The sequence below is a fragment of the Balaenoptera physalus genome, assembly GCF_965194825.1.
Source record: "Balaenoptera physalus genome assembly, chromosome: 3".
Lineage (NCBI taxonomy): Eukaryota > Metazoa > Chordata > Mammalia > Artiodactyla > Balaenopteridae > Balaenoptera > Balaenoptera physalus.
The window spans coordinates 8,510,534-8,530,711 of record NC_138890.1 but is presented as its reverse complement, the minus strand read 5'-3'; the positions used below and the strand labels follow the sequence as shown (position 1 = coordinate 8,530,711).

General features: G+C 41.6%; 1 protein-coding gene and 1 pseudogene across 3 annotated transcripts in view; one reads left to right on the top strand and one right to left on the bottom strand.

Moving 5' to 3' along the window:
• ADGRE3 (adhesion G protein-coupled receptor E3) overlaps positions 1-20,178 on the bottom strand; it is a 105,187-nt gene that overhangs the window by 44,736 nt on the left and 40,273 nt on the right. Inside the window, exon 1 of one of the 2 annotated variants that reach the window (XM_082454442.1) lies at positions 261-4,767. The exons of the other annotated variant lie outside the window; for it this stretch is intronic. Within the exon in view, the coding sequence (XP_082310568.1) occupies positions 261-285 (25 nt within the window). The 5' untranslated portion in view covers positions 286-4,767. Of the gene's footprint in view, positions 1-260; positions 4,768-20,178 lie in introns of those variants that run through there. 2 annotated transcript variants of the gene reach the window in all.
• Positions 4,770-8,706, top strand: LOC309657280 (group XIIA secretory phospholipase A2 pseudogene; annotated as a pseudogene). Its single transcript has one exon. The product of its transcript is annotated as a group XIIA secretory phospholipase A2 pseudogene (transcript).

The following is a 20,178-nucleotide window of genomic DNA, read 5'->3' as shown; positions in this document are numbered from 1 at the left end:
AAGTTATCAAGGAGGAGAGAATATCAGTTAGAAAACAAGACCTGTGAAGAGGGAGATGAACAACTCATTGGATTCGACCATAAGGACAATTTTAGGGATATTTGAGAGCATAGTTCGAATAGGGTGGTGAGGAAGGAAACCATAACCCAAGGGTGAAAGGAGAGTGTTCAAAGCAGAGCAGAAGAAAGAGGAGAAGGAAAAGACAGCTAATTGTTGAACCAAGTAGCCCCTGATATGGGGTAGGTTAAGGTTACACATACCCGGAAGAAGCGATGACCCTTGCATTCCTGTGTGCAGGTAACCCTTGCCAGTCAGCTCTCAAAGCTCCCTACTCTGCTCCCTCTCGACCACTTTTCCTATCTCAAGGAAATCTCATGAGACTTGACATGTATCTTAGGTCAGCTGACGTAGGAAACCACTATCAGAAAAGTGAACTTCTTCCATCTTTCACCATCAGACCCATGGTTCTGCTTTTCATTAGTTTATTTTCTTTACCTTTTCTTCACTTGTTTTCAGATGCTTCCTAGCTATTGGTTTTCCTAGCTATTGTTGATCGCCTTTGGGATCACAGAATCAATTGACCCTAGGAAAGGAATGCCCTTTAATTACAGAACATTGTCTGAGGAGCAGGAAGTGACTGTGGGATCAAAATAAACTTTAAATAACCCTGTGGTTTGGAGCTGGGTAAGCCAGAATTTACGGTGTCTCTATAGTTATCTAAAGTTTCTGAAAGTGTCATTTTTTACACATCTGTGATCCCCCTTCCCCCTCAAAATATGGCACTCACCAGATCTGACTGGAGTCTCAAAGTCTGGTAGAAGGTGATGTATTATTTGGTCATTTGGAGCTATCTAGACCAATTGCAGGATTTGGGAGTCATTGCCTCTGTCAACAAATATTTATTAAGACAAATCTCACTGAGTGACAAGATCTGTGCTACTTTCTGGGGATATAGCAATGAACAAAATTAACACAATCTTTTCTATGTAGAACTACAGAGAAAGGGAACATTGGAGGAAAAGCAGGTTTTGGGGGAAAGATAAAACTAAGTTTTGGGTAAGTTGATTTTGAGGTATTGTGATTTCAATATACATTGTATATGTAATCTAGATCACAAAAAAGAGGTCTTTTCCCTCCCACCTCCAGCCAATAGATGGTAGTTATAGCCATGATAATGGATTAAATCATTTAGAGAGAGATTATAGAGTGAGAATAGAGTCCTGAGTAAGTAATTTAAAATCAGGGAGTGGAGGGGCTTCCCTGGTGGCACAGTGGTTAAGAATCCACCTGCCAATGCAGGGGACATGGGTTCAAGCCCTGGTCTGGGAAGATCCCACATGCTGTGGAGCAACTAAGCTCATGCGCCACAACTACTGAGCCCACGCACCACAACTACTGAAGCCCGCGCACCTAGAGCCCGTGCTCCGCAACAAGAGAAGCCACTGCAATGAGAAGCCTGCTCACCGCAACTAGAGAAATCCCATGTGCAGCAATGAAGACCCAACCCAGCCATAAATCAATAAATAAATTTATATAAAAAAATAAAAATAAAATCAGGGAGTGGAGGAGCAGCTAATAGATGAGACAGGGCAAGCGTGGTCAGACAGATGGGGGGAAATGAGTAGAGTATGGTGTCATGGAAGACCAAGGAAAGAGACCTTGAATTAAGACTGAAAAATATTCACAGGACAGAGCAGTAAGGAGGTTGTTCTATTCTAAGAGTAGTTCCAGTGGTGAGGATGATGGTGGTAATGAAGATGGTGTAGGTGGTGGTGATGGTGCTGGTGAAGCTAGCAGAGGTGGTGGTGGAGGTGATGGTGGCAGTGGGGACAATTGTACTGGTGGTGCTGGTGGTGATAAAGGTGGTGGTTATGGTGATGGTGATGGTGGTGAAAACAGTGGAGGTGGTGGCAGAGATCATGGGAGTGGAGGTGATGATGGTGGTGATAATAGTGGTGAAGGTGGTGATGGTGATGGTGATGATGATGGAAGCCAGAATGAAGTGGATCGAGGATAAAATGGGAGGTGAAGAAGTGGAGGCACCAAGTATAGTCAACTCCAGAGAGAGATGGAGAGTAATGTGTGAATGAGAGAAGATGAACAAGGACCTCCTTGGGTGGTTGGAGCATGGTGGAATTAGCCATTTATTGGGGTGGACAAGGCCATGAGTCCTTCATAGTAAGACTGTTGGGCTCTCAACATCCCACTGGCCCAGCAGCCATGTACTGGGCCTTCCTGTTGTTTCTTCCTAGTGGCCCTCTGGGAAGGGGGTAAGTGGGGAGTGGGTGAGAGTTGGAGGCAAGAGTTGATCAAGAAAGACAGGCAGTGCCACCTAATGGTCAGGCCAATGTTATTGCAGAGTCCTGGCTCTAGAACCAGACTGCCTAGTTTCAGATCTTGGCTTGGGCACTTATTAGCTGTGTGACTTCGGGAAAATTATTCAACTTTTCTGTCCCTAAGGCATCTCTGATATGATATAACTTCAACAGTCTCCTAAATGGTTGTCTTTACATCCCATGCTCTACCTTGCATCCGGGAAAACTTTCTGAAACAAGAATCTGAGCCCAGCACACACCTGCCTCACAGCCCCACAGATACTTTGCAGGCCAAATGTGCTTCATAGGCACATAAATCATACTCACTCTGGCCCCAGTCCACCTCACCAGCCTCATCTCCCACCCCTCTCCCTCAGGCTGCTCATCTGCCCTGAGTACTTGCTCAGGCATGGTCCAGCCTCCGTGTGGTCCCCTCCACCAGGAATTTCCCTTTTTCCTCCACTGCTCTGCCCCTGGCCAAGTCCTCCATGTGTGCATTCTTTTCTATGTCCCTGCTTGACCCCCAAGGTAGATCCCCCAGAGCCCTACTCTGCCCCTTTCCCTACCCCAAGGTAGAGTTAACATCTCCCCTCTCTATGCATTCCGTATGTAACCAAACCTAAGGCATCATTAATTTTAAGGTACGCCCGTATTTTATGTACCACCGAACCTAACAAACTATGACACAATGCCTTCTTATTCTTTAGAATTTTTATGCTATCCTTATTGAACAAGCTATTGTAGATTTATTTGGGAAAAACTTTTACAACATATCACTCTTTCTCATATATGAAAAGGAAAACAGAAGTGGAAAATATGTTAGTTAAGATATTTTGGAATCTTCTTTACATTCAGAATGTTCAAAATTACTTTCAACACAGAGCTATCAAAGTCTATGTTTCAGTGTCCATGTTTCTCTACATCACTAGTTCTCAAGGTATGGTCTCTGGACCAGCAACATCAGCATCACCTGGGAACGTATAAATTCAGATTCTCAGGCTCTGCCCCAGATTTGATGAACTAGAAGGTCTGGGGTGGGGCCCAGCAAGTTGTGTTTAACAGGTTCTCCAGGTGATTCTGATGTATGCTCAAGTCTGAGAACCCAGATCTGCACGGTATTGTTCTCTGGTCTACCAACAGTATGCTGATGAGGCATTTATTAAAAGAACCCAAAAGAGAACCAGAAGCCACTGCTGGCTCTCTACCACCCTACACTCCTCAGTAGAGCACACAAGGATAAACCAAATATCCCTAGCTTTTTACCTGTGATAAGATGAGATTATAATAGCTTTTTTAAAAAAAATTAATTTATTTGGGGCTGCATTGGGTCTTCGTTGCCACACGTGGGCTTTCTCTAGTTGCGGCGAGCGGGGGCTAAACTTCGTTGTGGTGCCCGGGCTTCCTAATGTGGTGGCTTCTCTTGTTGTGGAGCACGGGCTCTAGATGCGTGGGCTTCAGTAGTTGTGGTGCATGGGCTCAGTAGTTGTGACTCGTGGGCTCTAGAGCGCAGGCTCAGTAGTTGTGGCACAAGGGCTTAGTTGATCCATGGCATGTGGGATCTTCCTGGACCAGAGCTCAAACCCATGTCTCCTGCATTGGAAGGTGGATTCTTAACCACTGCGCCACCAAGGAAGCCCCTATAATAGTTTTTTATAACCAAGTTATTACAGCATAAAACTCCAGGGGCTTTCTTGCTGAAAACCAGACCCTCTAAAAGTGCCTCAATATTTTTTTTAGAGTTTCCTGCAGGTCCACCTTACAGATGCCCTTTCTATCCAGCCATCCATCCATCCATCCACCCACCCACTCACCTACCTTTCCATCCATCCACTCACCCACCTATCTTTCTGTCCATCCCCAATCCATCCATCCATACATACATGCCAGACCTTCCACCTTACTGCCAGGTAGCTGTCTTTGCTACTTTTGACCTCTATGAGGTCACTGTCTTGTGCTGGTTCCTAGCCCTGACATTCATGCCCTAGACTCAGAAACTCCTTCTGCTTCCTCCTGGCTCATCTCAACCAGGTTGTGATGTTTAACAAGGCTTTACTGAGGTCAGAGGTAATGTCATCCTGTTAAATCCATGTCAGATCCTGATCCTCCTCTGCTGAGAGCCCATGTGCCTCCCACATCACTCAGAGTAAAAGCCAAATTCCTCACCGTGGCCTGTAGGGCCCTGCATGATCTGCCCCTGTCACATCCTTGCCCTCATTTCCTCCCAGACTCCCCCTCACTTTTTCTGCTTTGACCACACTGGCTCTTTGTCTTTCCTTGGAGATGCCAGGCACTGCCCTGCCTCTGGGCCTTTGCCCTTGCTGTTCCCTGTATCTAAATGCTTTTCCTCAGATACCTTCAGGTAACCATATGGCTCACTTCCTCATTTCAAGTTATTGGCTAAGTGTCCCCTTGTCAGTGAGGCCTTCCCTGACTGCCCTGTCTAAAATCACACACACACGCCCCATCCCCATTGCCCAATTATTTTTATTCATTGTACCCACCACCTTCTAATATACAAAACAGTTTGCTTATTTACTTCATTTTGTTTATTGTCTCTCTCCACTACTGGAATGCCAGATCCATAGGGCAAGGATTTTTGTTTATTCATTGTTGTAACCCTTAGAGTAGTTATCAACTGCTTCAAGTCACAGACTAGCTCCTGAGAGGTCTCCTGGTGGTGGGGGCCAGCAGCTCTCCACAATGGGAATCTCTGGGCATCTACATATCTGAGTCCAGGCTCAATCTCCAGCCTCACCCCAGAGGGCACTGCTCCATTCTTGGTCCAAGGGATAAAATAGTGAACAGACAAAAATCCCCATTCTCATGGAGTCTTGTTTTTGCACACGCTGTTCCCTCTACCTGAAATTTCCTTTCTCTCTCTAACTCTAGCTCCCCTTCCAACTCCCAGATGGAGAAGAGCTATTTCCTCCCAGGAAACCTTCACAATAGCTCCAAAAGTAACTTCTACTAATGGATAGAAATTCCTTTATGATGTGGTTATCTTAGGCCAGTCTCCTTTTAGCAGATCTTGAGGTAGGAATTAAGATGCACATGCTTTGTTGGGGAATGCACATGCTTTTGTAAGGGTTTGGATGTACTTGATTTGTCTGAGAGGCAGGGTTGTGATCACATGGTTTGTTGGGTTAGTAAGGGTTGGGATGACATAATTTGTTGGAGGAGTAAGTGTTGGCATGCAAATGATTTTTTTAGAGGGTAACAGACTGCACATGATATGTTGGGGGGAACAGTTAGCATGCAAATAATTTGTTGGGGGGTAATTGTTGGGATGTACATGGTTTGTTGGGGGCAGGGGGAGAAGGGTTTGGAATGCACATGATTATTTTAGGGAGGATATGCGTTGTCTCAGCTAATTCCATGGGGGAGCTCTGGAGTGGGTACCATGGAGATGAACCATCTTGAGGCAAAGCCTTTCATCCCCCTGTTTTAGTCAGTCATTGGTTATGGGCTGCCTCTGGGGGTGGGGTGTGTACATAACTTGACAGGCAAAGTGATGAATGGGATCTGGGCAGAGCACCAGGAATGTTCACTACAGTGCTCAAAACTTTGTCTGGTTATGTTTACCCACTGCCTCAAAAGTTGCTATACAGAATATGAATGTCACTTCCTCTTCATTGTAAAGTGTTCAAAATAATGATTTCCCATAAACCATGTTGCATCATCACATGATAAAGCCAGGGGTGAGTAGCTTACACGTAATTCTTAATTCTTTACAGTCTCAAGGATTATGGTGTCACTCAGGCTTAATTCATGTTAAGTGTTGGTGTAGAGGATGATGTTAGTACCTCCCCCAGCCCCATTTCCTAGCCTACTCCTTAGAACTAGTTCCATGAAAATATATTTAAAAAAAAAACAAATAAAGAAAAAAAATCAAATTTTGTTAATGTCATGAGTGTACTCCCCCCCCCCACACCAAAGAATGAAGGGATTTTTCTTTTTTTCTTTTAAGATTTTTTTGATGTGGACCATTTTTTAAAGTCTTTATAGAATTTGTTACAACACTGCTTCTGTTTTATGCTTTGGTTTTCTGGCTATGAGGCATGTGGGATCTTAGGCCCCTGACCAGGGATTGAACCCTCACCCCCTGCATTGGAAGGCAAAGTCTCAACCACTGGACCACCAGGGAAGTCCCAAGGATTTTTCTTTATGTACCCATCTCCCAGCTGTTGTGCGAAGTCTGTTACTGTTACTGAACCAAACTTGGGTCTGCTCGCCCACTCGTAGTAAAGCCAATCTACTGACACCAGGTTGTGGTGAAGGAAAGTGCAGGCAGGGTTTATTGCAGGGTGCCAAGCAAGGAGTCCAGGCAGCTAGAGCTCCAAGGCCTAAACTCCACGATGGCTTTCAGGGAAAGGTTTTTAAAGACAGGGTGAGGGAGAAGGTTGCAGGGTGTGATCAGCTTGTGGACATTCTTTTGATTGGTTGGTGGTGAAAGGTAATTGGGAGTCAACATCATCAACCTTCTGGTTCCAACCGGTCTGGGGTCTACATGCTTGTGGGCAGCATACAGTTAACTTCTTTCCATCTGGTGGGGGTTTCAGTATCTGCAAAACAGCTCAAAGGACATGGACAGAATATTATCTATAGCCCTTGAGGAGGAACTAAAGGTCCTTGGCTTTGTTTAATGGCTAAACTATTATTTTGTCTCACTTGACTTTTTTCCTTTTTTTCTGCATTTTCTCACTTCTCTGATTAAATTTATACTTTGGAACTCAGGGAAGACCTAGGAGGATAAAGTTTTTCTACAAACAAGAGGTGGGTGGAGGACATGAAGTGAGGGTGCCTGTCCTGGGAAGGCCCCATGGGGTCCTGCTTTGTTACATTATCACTCACATCTGCCCTTTCCTTCAAAAAATTGTCCTCATCTAAACGGGAGCTGCTCTGGCAGGTTATGATCCTCAACCTTAGGGAGCATCTTGACTAATGACTGTTAGAGATGGGGGTACGAAAGGCCAGCCCCTTATCTCAGAGTGGGAGCAACTCTGTGTTACCACCCATGCTCCAGGGCTCCTCCTGGAATCAGGGTGATGTTTGACTTTGGCTGAACCTACCTCTATTTTTTAATTTATTTTTTTATTTTTTGGCCATGCTGCAGGGCATGCGGGATCTCAGTTCCCTGACCAGAGATCCAACCCCTGCCCCCTGTAGTGGAAGCACGGAGTCTTAACCATTGGACCACCAGGGAAGTCCAAAGAACATGCATTTTGGTTCAACTCCTTCATCTGCCTTATCCTGTTTTCCTCACTCTCTCTCTCTCCTGGCAGCATCCCCAACAAATCACGAGCACCCAGCCCCCACCTACAGAACTTGACCTAACACAATCCTTCCCTTATTTGGCTGTATCATCAAAACAGGAGAAAAGAATTCAAGGTTTCCAGCTCTTTCTGGTTTTATTCTGAGACAAGATTTAGAAATACTGTACATGGGCCCGCCTCCCAGGTGGAAGCCCAGTGAAGGCGGCTAGGACCAGCCTCGCAGCCAGGAAGGACACATGGGTATTGAGCTGGTTGCAGCCACTCAGCCCGGGTTCAGCAAGGCTGCCGAGGGCATCCTGGGGGCTCCGTGGAGGTGCACCCATCACGCGGCTCCAGGGACCCGTGGGGTCCCACGCGGCGCCGATGACTTTTCTCCCTCCCTCCTCTTCCTCCTGACCACTACTTCCAGGTGCCAGGAGCAGGCCCAGACCACCGACTGGAGGTCTACCCTGCAGGCCAACCGGAAGGGTGTTCACAAGATAGACAAATGCCTGAGTGCAGTCTTGGACCTCCTGGGAGGAGAGGACTGGCTCTGCCAGTGTAAATGCAGTGCTGGATCTAAGCCTTTCCCACGTTGTGATGAAAAACCATCCCCACCGAAGGGATGTGGCTCTTCACCGTTTGGTGTTCATCTGAACATTGGCATCCCTTCCCTGACAAAGTGCTGCAAACAACGCGACAGGGGCTACGGGACGTGTGGCAAAAGCAAAAAGGACTGTGAAGAGGAGTACCAGTGTTGTCCCTCCAAGATCTGCCGAGATTTGCGTAAAACGCTAGGACCAGCTCAGCATGTAAGTGAAACCACAGTGGAGCTCTTGCTTGACAGTGTTATACATTTAGGCAGTAAATCATAACTGGGTAGCGAAGGAGCCCCATGTAGCCCTCGCTACAATGAAAAAACTGATCTTTAAAGAAGATGCAGGTGGTGACAGCAGATGAGGACAGACGAACATAACCTTTGACAAAGAACAAATGTTTTAACCGCATAAAGCTGCCTTATTTTTATTTTTTTTAAACATCTTTATTGGAGTATAATTGCTTTACAATGGTGTGTTAGTTTCTGCTGTATAACAAAGTGAATCAGCTATATGTATACATATATCCCCATATCTCCTCCCTCTTGCGTCTCCCTCCTACCCTCCCTATCCCATACCTCTATATGGTCACCAAGCACCGAGCTGATCTCCCTGTGCTATGCGGCTGCTTCCCACTAGCTATCTGTTTTACATTTGGTAGTGTATGTATGACCGTGTCACTCTCTCACTTCGTCCCAGCTTACCCTTCCCCCTCCCCATATCCTCAAGTCCATTCTCTACGTCTGCATGAAAGGGTTATTTTGACATTAAAACTTCAAACTAAAGAAAAAAAAAGGGGGAGGTTATCTTTCTGGATGTGCTGCCTTAGTGTGCCTAATTGTCTTGACCAATTTCAGAAAAGGTGCATATTAAGGGGAGAATTTTTTTAAAAGAAAGAGTCTGTAACTCAATTTTCACAACTGTATTTACCAAAAAAATAAGGTCAAGTGTAAAATTCATTATAAATTATGTTCAACATTATCTTATTTGGAAATAGGGGAAAAGTTCTCTTATGTTTGTTCACTGTAAACATTTAAATATACATTTATGCTTGGAAAACAATGAACACTGTACTTGGATCATGGCAGGGTGCAAATAAGGTCCCTTGTTATTAATATTATTTTATTGATAATGATGAGGATGATGGTTGAATCCTATTTGAACTTAGAGTACTTAGTCCTTACACCATACTGCCACCTTCCGGGGAACCTAAGGAATAAGAAATTCAAAGTAGCTTCAAGTGCTGGGTTTATGAAACAGGTCGAAATCTTTGGGATGTGAGGAACTGAAGCAAATCCTACAGAAATATTAACTAGTGCCTTTTCATATCACCTTAAATCTATTAATATGTTCTTATTGCATTTGAAAATTCAGGTCCAAAGATACTCATTAAGTTAAGAAGCTAACTTTTGTAACAAGTGCATAAAAATGGGAGTTAGGGGCTTCCCTGGTGGCGCAGTGGTTGAGAATCTGCCTGCCAATGCAGGGGACACGGGTTCGAGCCCTGGTCTGGGAAGATCCCACATGCCGCAGAGCGGCTGGGCCTGTGAGCCACAATTACTGAGCCTGCGCGTCTGGAGCCTGTGCTCCGCAACATGAGAGGCCGCGATAGTGAGAGGCCCGCGCAACGCGATGAAGAGTGGCCCCCACTTGCCGCAGTTGGAGAAAGCCCTCGCACAGAAACGAAGACCCAACACAGCCATAAATAAATAAATAAAATAAAATAAAAATTAAAGAAAAAAAAACCTTGTTTAAAAAAAAAAAAATGGGAGTTAGGAACTTTATTCATCCCTCCACCTACCCACCCATCATCCACCCATCCACCCACCCATCATCTACTCATTCATCCAACAAATGTTTAAGATATACCTTCTCTGTGCTCAGTGATTTTATGTCAGGATTATTAATTTTACTCAATCTCAATTTTCTCATATTTCAAGTGGGGTTAATCATGCCAATCCATTTACTCTTTAGGGGAAAGAAATACATTCATGGCACTAACAAGATTTTATTTTCTTTCTTTTATTTGTCAAAAAATGCATTTTTCATGCAAATAGTTCTAGGCAATAAAATCAGATAGTTGGTGCAGAGCAAGTTTGGGAATAGAGAAATGCTAGGGGATTAAAATAAAGATGTTGCTATGTAGTTAACTCATAACACTGACATATTTTGAGTAGCTATTGTAAATTATATATCACTTCAATTTTAATGACTTCACCACATTGCATGGTGTGGAATTATTTATTCAATTCCCTACTGATAGACAAGACACTTAGGCTGCTTCCATTTTCATCCTATAACAAATAATGCTGCAATGAACATCCTTATGTGTTTTATCACTGAGATCTTGCGCAAATATTTCTACAGAGTAATTTGTTGGAACTGAGTCAAAGGGTAAAGACATTTGAGATCCTGACTTATTCTGTCTAAATGGTGTTCTAAAAAGATTTATGATTTATATTCCTTTCTGCTTTGATTGTCTCCTCTTCACCTCTTGGATGAGAGAGGGATTCCTGCCCAACTGTTATGGGGATAGTAGAACACATGACATCTGATACTGGACAGATAGCACTTTATTAGTCACCTATACTCATAGCCCTGGGGGGTGGGAGGATGCCATGTGTCACACAGGGTTCCATGGGGCTATAGTCAACAACAGAGTGAATAGCCAGGCGTTGTCAGAGGCAGGCTTTGTAGTGATAAGAGGATGAAGTGCCCTCTGGTTCCCATGGGTGGATGTGAGTGGCTTGTTTGAATAATTCTGCAGGTTGGCAGGGCACTGAAGCCCACTACTTGGGGATCAGCAGGAACTGCGCCTGGTCCCCATGATAAGGAGGATTGTTTGCTAGGGGATCATTTCTGTGGGAGCAGAGTGAGGAGGTGAACTTACAGTAGGCCATTCAAGACCATCCCAGTTTTACCTAGATGTCAAGGCAGCACATAATAGTGGACCTTAATTTTAGGCCTTACACCACACCTCCCAAACAATAAGGTCAAGTCTAAAGAATAAAACAATGAATAATGTAAAAGCTCACCTCCCAGGCACAACCAGGATTAATAGTTGCAACCAGCCGTCCATCTATCCCTGTCTGCATACCTGCAGAGAGAAGGATGGCAGACCAGGTCAACTGTAGGGAATATTTGTTATTCTTTTTTGACTGCCCAGATCAATTCAACACCTCCTATGCTTCTCACTCTAGAAGTCAGATCCCGCACTTCCTTGCCTCCCTTCTAGCACAGGGCTAGGCTCCACAAAGCAGGTCCAGCATCACTTGAATCCTAAGCTAGCAATGCAGAAGGCAAGAATTTCAGGGGACCCATGCTGGGAAGGTAGTGAAATGGAGAGGACCCTATGGTCCTTCCCTGCCATGTCCTCTGCCTGCCTTTTGTCTGTGGAAAAACTTTAGCCAAAGAATACGTTTAATCAGAGAAGTGAGAAAATGCAGAAACAAAGGAAAACCGATAAAGGAGACCAAATAATATTAGTCATTAAGCATAGTCAAGGACCTTTAGTTCCTTCTCAAGGACTATAGATAATATTCTGAGCCAGATCCTCTGAGCTGTCTTAGAGATACTGAAACCCCCACCAGGTGGAAGACGTTAACTACATGATGACCAGACTGTAGCAATGACATAAGCTGCCCCAATTCCAAGAATTGGCCTCAAGGAAATGGGAAGAAACCAACCCTGGAAGTGAAGATTAACTGTACTTAAAACAATCAAAATGACACTGCTCAGACCACTGCCTGACCAATTTCAAGATGACTGTGAGAGCTGAATGTACTGCTTCTGCATGTAGCCCCCTCCCTCCGTCTATAAAAGCTCTTGCCCACTGGTTGTCAGTGGGAGAGGAAGTCAGCCTTTGGACAGGAGTCTGCCCTCCCACTGGTTGCTGTCGTCCAGGATAAAGCAAACTTTCCTTTCCACCAATCTTGCCTCTTTATTGGCTTTTGAACAGCAAGCAGCTGGACCTCCTCTTTTGGTAACAGTAGCAGCAGCTATACAAGGTTTTCTGGGGTTACCAGTGCCAGAGGATCAAGAGTTAGCATCCAGCACCCAGGGCTGGTCACATCAGTGTCTGGGTTTTGGTGTCTGTGCCTGCCACGTGGGAAATTACCTTAATGCAATGACAGGCTCCAACTATATCACCAGGCAAGCCATGTTGGAGGTCACAGCATAGAAAGGTTCACAGGCCAAACTGAAATACTTAAATCACATGGTTTACTAAATCAACTTAAAACACAGTAAGGAACAAGAGGAGAGATGGAGTAACACACTTAGGTGTGTGAGTGGACAGACCATGCTGAGTTCTAGGGTACACAATGTTTGTATGTCTTGTCTCCTTCCCTTTGCCCAGTCAGGCTTCCCTGCTGCTGCTGAGGACAGAGCTGAGGTTTGAGCAAGTGGTCCCCAACCAGAAGGTGCCCTGCACAATGACATATGCTTTAGGCCACTGGCATGGAAGTCCAAGGAGCAAGTGAGGAATTCGAGGACTGCAAGGCCAGTTGGTTGCTTCTATATGTGATGGGGAGCTTAAAAAAAAAAAGAATGACAAGCTCAAAGTCCTAAAATATTTGCTCAAGTCACTTGTCAGGGAATCAGGGACTTTATCTTACTTTACTAAAAGAATGTCTTATTTCCTACATCCTCAGGCTGAAATAATCTAAAACTAACCATAAAGTTTTATCTTGCAGGTAGCAGAATTACAGCCACAGATAAACTCACAGCCTCAGTGGATTCCCAATTGTGATAGTGTTTGTGTTAAGGAGACTCCATAACTGTCCTAAAATAATCTCTGGGAACAAGTAAACTCTTAGGAACACTTTTAATTTGTATCTTCAAACAGATAAAACAAGAATAGTTGCAAGTAAAAAAAGAATAAGACAGAGCTTTAAGAAATTAAAATTATGGAAGCCAACATGAAAATTCAATAAAAGGATTAGATATAAAGTGGTGACACTCTGCAAGAAAGGAGACCAAAAAGATAAAGAGTCTGAGGAGTTTTAGAAAGAAAGAAACAAAAAGGGAAAAAAAATCCAAAAGGAGCATGTTATCTAAGAAAATAATGTAAAATACTTTCCCAGAGCTGAAAGACATGAATTTCCAGATCAAAGAAGCCTACTGAGTAAACCACAGTGAAATTTTGGAACATGTAGTATATAAAGAAATTATTTTTTCTATTTCTTTATATTTCCCATAAAATATAACATTTTAAAATAAGTAACATGGATGACTTTAAGTTGTCATAACCCTTTCTGTTCTATGGGGCATTTTTTTTTTGGTCAATTCCTGTTGGGTGTTTGTATTGTTGGTGTGGCAAGAACTCTACTGGGGATATAATCTTCTCTTTATATTAGGAATATATCTCCAAGTTTATCACTTATCACTTACTCTTTACTCTTGTTTAATATAGAGAATGTTATAATTTAAGTCTATTAAATCCATCAGTGTTTTTCTTTGTGATATATTAAAAAAATAAGTATTGAATAACATGGATGATTTTAATAATATAAATACAAAACAAGGCAGAAAAGGACAAAATAATTGATAATCAGGAAACAACACCAAATAATACTCTTAATTTTGACCATAACTTGTACTTTTACAAATTAACATACTGAAGAAAAGGTGGAGCAAATTGAGAAGAGTAAAGAGAACTGGCTCACCCACCACCAGTCCCTCCCATCAGGAAACTTGCACAAGCCTCTTAGATAGCCTCATCCACCACAGGGCAGACAACAGAAGCAAGAAGAACTAGTCCTACAGCCTGTGGAACAAAAACCACATTCATAGAAAGATAGACAAGATGAAAAGGCAGAGGGCTATGTACCAGATGAAGGAACAAGGTAAAACCCCAGAAAAACAACTAAATGAAGTGGAGATAGGCAACCTTCCAGAAAAAGAATTCAGAATAATGATAGTGAAGATGATCCAGGATCTTGGAAAAAGAATGGAGGCAAAGATTGAGAAAATGCAAGAAATGTTTAACAAAGACCTAGAAGAATTAAAGAACAAACAAACAGAGATGAACAATACAATAACTGAAATGAAAATTACACTAGAAGGAATCAATAGCAGAATAACTGAGGCAGAAGAACGCATAAGTGACCTGGAAGACAGAATGGTGGAATTCACTGCTGCAGAACAGAATAAAGAAAAAAGAATGAAAAGAAATGAAGACAGACTAAGAGACCTCTGGGACAACATTGAACGCAACAACATTCGCATTATAGGGGTCCCAGAGGAGAAGACAGAGAGAAAGGACCCGAGAAAATATCTGAAGAGATGAAAGGGAAGAACCTACAACCAAGATTACTCTACCTGGCAAGGGTCTCATACAGATTCGATGGAGAAATCAAAAGCTTTACAGACAAGCAAAAGCTAAAAGAATTCAGCACCACCAAACCAGCTCTACAACAAATGCTAAAGGAACTTCTCTAAGAGGGAAACACAAGAGAAGAAAAGGACCTACAAAAAGAAATCCAGAACAATTAAGAAAATGGTCATAGGAACATACATATCGATAATTACCTTAAACGTGAATGGATTAAATGCTCCAACCAAAAGACACAGGCTTGCTTAATGGACACAAAAACAAGACCCATCTATATGCTGTCTACAAGAGACCCACTTTAGACCTAGGGACACATACACACTGAAAGTGAGGGGATGGAAAAAGATATTCCATGCAAATGGAAATCAAAAGAAAGCTGGAGTAGCAATACTCATATCAGATAAAATAGACTTTAAAATAAAGAATGTTACAAGAGACAAGGAAGGACACTACATAATGATCAAGGGATCAATCCAAGAAGAAGATATAACAATTATAAATATATATGCACCCAACATAGGAGCACCTCAATACATAAGGCAACTGCTAACAGCTATAAAAGAGGAAATCGACAGTTACACAATAATAGTGGGGGATTTTAACACCTCACTTACACCAATGGACAGATCATCCAAAATGAAAATAAATAAGGAAACAGAAGCTTTAAATGACACAATAGATCAGATAGATTTAATTGATATTTATAGGACATTCCATACAAAAACAGTAGATTACAATTTCTTCTTAAGTGCACATGGAACATTCTCCAGGATAGATCACATCTTGGGTCACAAATCCAGCCTCAGTAAATTTAAGAAAATTGAAATCATATCTAGCATCTTTTCTGACCACAACCCTATGAGATTAGAAATGAATTACAGGGAAAAAAACGTAAAAAACACAAACACATGGAGGCTAAACAATACGTTACTAAATAACCAAGAGATCACTGAAGAAATCAAAGAGGAAATCAAAAAGTACCTAGAGACAAATGACAATGAAAACACGACGGACCAAAAGCTATGGGATGCAGCAAAAGCAGTTCTAAGAGGGAAGTTTATAGCTATACAAGCCTACCTCAAGAAACAAGAAAAATCTCAAATAAACAATCTAACCTTACACCTAAAGAAACTAGAGAACGAAGAACAAACAAAACCCAAAGTTAGCAGAATAAAAGAAATCATAAAGATCAGAGCAGAAATAAATGAAATAGAAACAAAGAAAACAATAGCAAAGATCAATAAAACTAAAAGCTGGTTCTTTGAGAAGATAAACCAAATTGATAAACCTTTAGCCAGACTCATCAAGAAAAAGAGGGAGAGGACTCAAATCAATAAAATTAGAAATGAAAAAGGAGAAGTTACAACAGACCCTGCAGAAATACAAAGCATCCTAAGAGACTACTACAAGCAACTTTATGCCAACAAAATGGACAACCTGGAAGAAATGGACAAACTCTTAGAAAGGTATAACCTCCCAAGACTGAACCAGGAAGAAATAGAAAATATGAACAGACCAATCACAAGTAATGAAATTGAAACTGTGATTTAAAATCTTCCAGCAAACAAAAGTCCAGGACCAGATGGCTTCACAGGTGAATTCTATCAAACATTTAGAGAAGAGCTAACACCCATCTTTCTCAAACTCTTCCAAAAAATTGCAGAGGAAGGAACACTCCCAAACTCATTCCATGAGGTCACCACCACCCTGATACCAAAACCAGACAACGATACTACAAAAAAAGAAAATTACAGACGAATAACACTGCTGAATATAGATGCAAATATCCTCAACAAAATACTAGCAAACAGAATCCAACAACACATTAAAAGGATCATACACCATGATCAAGTGGGATTTATCCCAGGGATGCAAGGATTCTTCAATATACGCAAATCAATCCGCGTGATACACCATATTAACAAATTGAAGGATAAAAACCATATGATCATCTCAATAGGTGCAGAAAAAGCTTTTGACGGGGCTTCCCTGGTGGCGCAGTGGTTGAGAATCTGCCTGCCAACGCAGGGGACACGGGTTCGAGCCCTGGTCTGGGAAGATTCCACATGCTGCAGAGTAACTAGGCCCGTGAGCCACAATTACTGAGCCTGTGCGTCTGGAGCCTGTGCTCCGCAACAAGAGAGGCCGCGATAATGAGAGGCCCGCACACCGCGATGAGGAATGGCCCCCACTTGCCGCAAATAGAGAAAGCCCTCGCGCAGAAACGAAGACCCAACACAGCCATAAACAAATAAATAAATAAATAAAAATTAAAAAAAAAAAGCTTTTGACAAAATTCAACACCCATTTATGATAAAAACTCTCCAGAATGTGGGCATAGAGGGAACCTACCTCAACATAACAAAGGCCATATACGACAAAGCCACAGCAAACATCATTCTCAGTGGTGAAAAACTGAAAGCATTTCCTCTAAGATCAGGAACAAGATGAGGATGTCCACTCTCGCCACTATTATTCAACATAGTTTTGGAAGTCCTAGCCACGGCAATCTGAGGAGAAAAGGAAATAAAAGGAATACAAATTGGAAAAGAAGAAGTAAAACTGTCACTGTTTGCAGATGACATGATACTATACATAGAGAATCCTAAAGATGTCACCAGAAAACTACTAGAGCTAATCAATGAATTTGGTAAAGTTGCAGGATACAAAATTAATGCACAGAAGTCTCTTGCATTCCTATACACGAATGATGAAAAATCTGAAAGAGAAATTAAGGAAACACTCCCATTTACCACTGCAACAAAAAGAATAAAATACCTAGGAATAAACCTACCTAAGGAGACAAAAGACCTGTATGCAGAAAACTATAAGACACTGTTGAAAGAAATTAAAGATGATACCAACAGATGGAGAGATATACCATGTTCTTGGATTGGAAGAATCAATATTGTGAAAATGACCATACTACCCAAAGCAATCTACAGATTCAATGCAATCCCTATCAAATTACCAATGGCATTTTTTACGGAACTAGAACAAAAAACCTTAAAATTTGTATGGAGACACAAAAGACCCCGAATAGCCAAAGCAGTCTTGAGGGAAAAAAACGGAGCTGGAGGAATCAGACTCTCTGACTTCAGACTATACTACAAAGCTACAGTAATCAAGACAATATGGTACTGGCACAAAAACTGAAACATAGATCAATGGAACAAGATAGAAAGCCCAGAGATAAACCCACGCACCTATGGTCAACTAATCTATGACAAAGGAGGCAAGGATATACAATGGAGAAAAGACAGTCTCTTCAATATGTGGTGCTGGGAAAACTGGATAGCTACATGTAAAAGAATGAAATCAGAACACTCCCTAACACCATACACAAAAATAAACGCAAAATGGACTCAAGACCTAAATGTAAGACCGGACACTATAAAACTCTTGGAGGAAAACATAGGAAGAACACTCTTTGACATAAATCACAGCAAGATCTTTTTTGATCCACCTCCTAGAGTAATGGAAATAAAAACAAAAATAAACAAATGGGATCTAATGAAACTTCAAAGCTTTTGCACAGCAAAGGAAACCATAAGCAAGACGAAAAGACAACCCTCAGAAGGGGAGAAAATATTTGCAAATGAATCAATGGACAAAGGATTAATTTCCAAAACATATAAACAGCCCATGCAGGTCAATATTAAAAAAACAAAGAACCCAGTCCAAAAATGGGCAGAAGACCTAAATAGACATTTCTCCAAAGAAGACATACAGATGGCCAAGAAGCACATGAAAAGCTGCGCAACATCACTAATTATTAGAGAAATGTAAATCAAAACTATAACGAGGTATCATCTCACACCAGTTAGAATAGGCATCATCAGAAAATCTACAAACGACAAATGCTGGAGACGGTGTGGAGAAAAGGGAACCCTCTTGCACTGTTGGTGGGAATGTAAATTGATACAGCCACTATGGAGAACAGTATGGAGGTTCCTTAAAAAACTAAAAATGGAATTACCATATGATCCAGCAATCCCACTACTGGGCATATACCCAGAGAAAACCATAATTAAAAAAGACACATGCACCCCAATATTCATTGTGGCACTATTTACAATAGCCAGGTCATGGAAGCAACCTAAATGGCCATCAACAGATGAATGGATAAAGAAGTTGTGGTACATATATACAATGGAATATTACTCAGCCATAAAAAGGAACGAAATTGGGTCATTTGTAGAGGTGTGGATGGAGCTAGAGACTGTCATACAGAGTGAAGTAAGTCAGAAAGAGAAAAACCAATATCGTATATTAACGCATGTATGTGGAACCTAGAAAAATGGTACAGATGAACCGGTTTGCAGGGAAGAAATTAAGACACAGATATAGATAACAAACGTATAGACACCAAGGGGGAAAAACGGCGGGGGGGTGGTGGTGGTGGCGTGATGAACTGGGCGATTCGGATTGACATGTATACACTGATGTGTATAAAATTGATGACTAATAAGGACCTGCTGTATAAAGAAATAAATAAAATTTAAAAAAAGAGAACTGGCTCAATCAACATACAACAAACACACATGATAAATAGAAAACATAAGATAAATGTAAAATGAGGTGGCAAAAATACATTAAACATATCAATAATCACATTAAATGTAAGTGGTTTAAGTTCCCCTGTTAGAAGAGAGTTACTTTCAGACTTCGTTAAAAAACAAAATCCAGCTATGTACTATTTCTTTTTTCTTTTTCTTTTGTTTCTTCAGCTATGTATTATTTATTAAAAAACATCAATTAAGAGAAAATGACAAAGAGGTTGAAAACAAGAGACATATCAGACAAATACTAACAACAAGAGCAAGAAGATGTTATGGCAATATTAGACTAAAATTCAAGGCCAATGTTAGAAAGGGAAGAGGGGGAGATTTTATACTGATATAAGGTTGCGTCATTAAAAACTATAATGATAGTAGCCAATATTTATTGAGCACTTATAACATGTCAGGCATTATGATAAGTGTTTTGCATACAGACATTATATCATCCAATCCTCAGTGCAATCTCATTATTGACCCCACTCAAGAGTTTAGGAAACTTGAGGCACAGAGAAATTAGGTAGGTCACAGGTTGGCTAGTAAGTATCAAAAACCAGTACTCTTAACCATTGGGCTATGCAACTGATACCATACCTTTGAAAAATATAAAGCAAAATCTGTTAGGAATACTATTCCTGTACTTTCATCTAGTATCTTAAAGTTCTTTTTAAAGTTTGAGTCAGTCTGCCTGGAATTTATTGTTGTGAATGATGTGAAATGGGGATCTAAGAACTTAATCCTTTAGCCAATTGTCCCAACTGCCTCCTTTCCCCATTGATTTGAAATACTACCCCCTAACCCATACTAAAAGTCCATACATGCCTGAGTCTGCTTCTGAGCTATTGTTTCTTTGATCTATTTGTGTATTCCTGTGACAGTAACACACACACAGAGCTTTAATCTCTAGCCATAACTCATTACTCAGTGTTCCCAGAACATGTATTTCCCCCTTGCCTCTGTGTTTTTGCTCACACTATACCCCAAAGTTGTAACATTTCTCACCCACTGCACTAACCATTCTCCATGACTTGATATTCATCCTTTAAGATCTACTTTCAACCAACTATGCCAAATTTCTTGATTTCTCTTCCACATCTCCTTATCAGTTAAAAAAATTTTGCT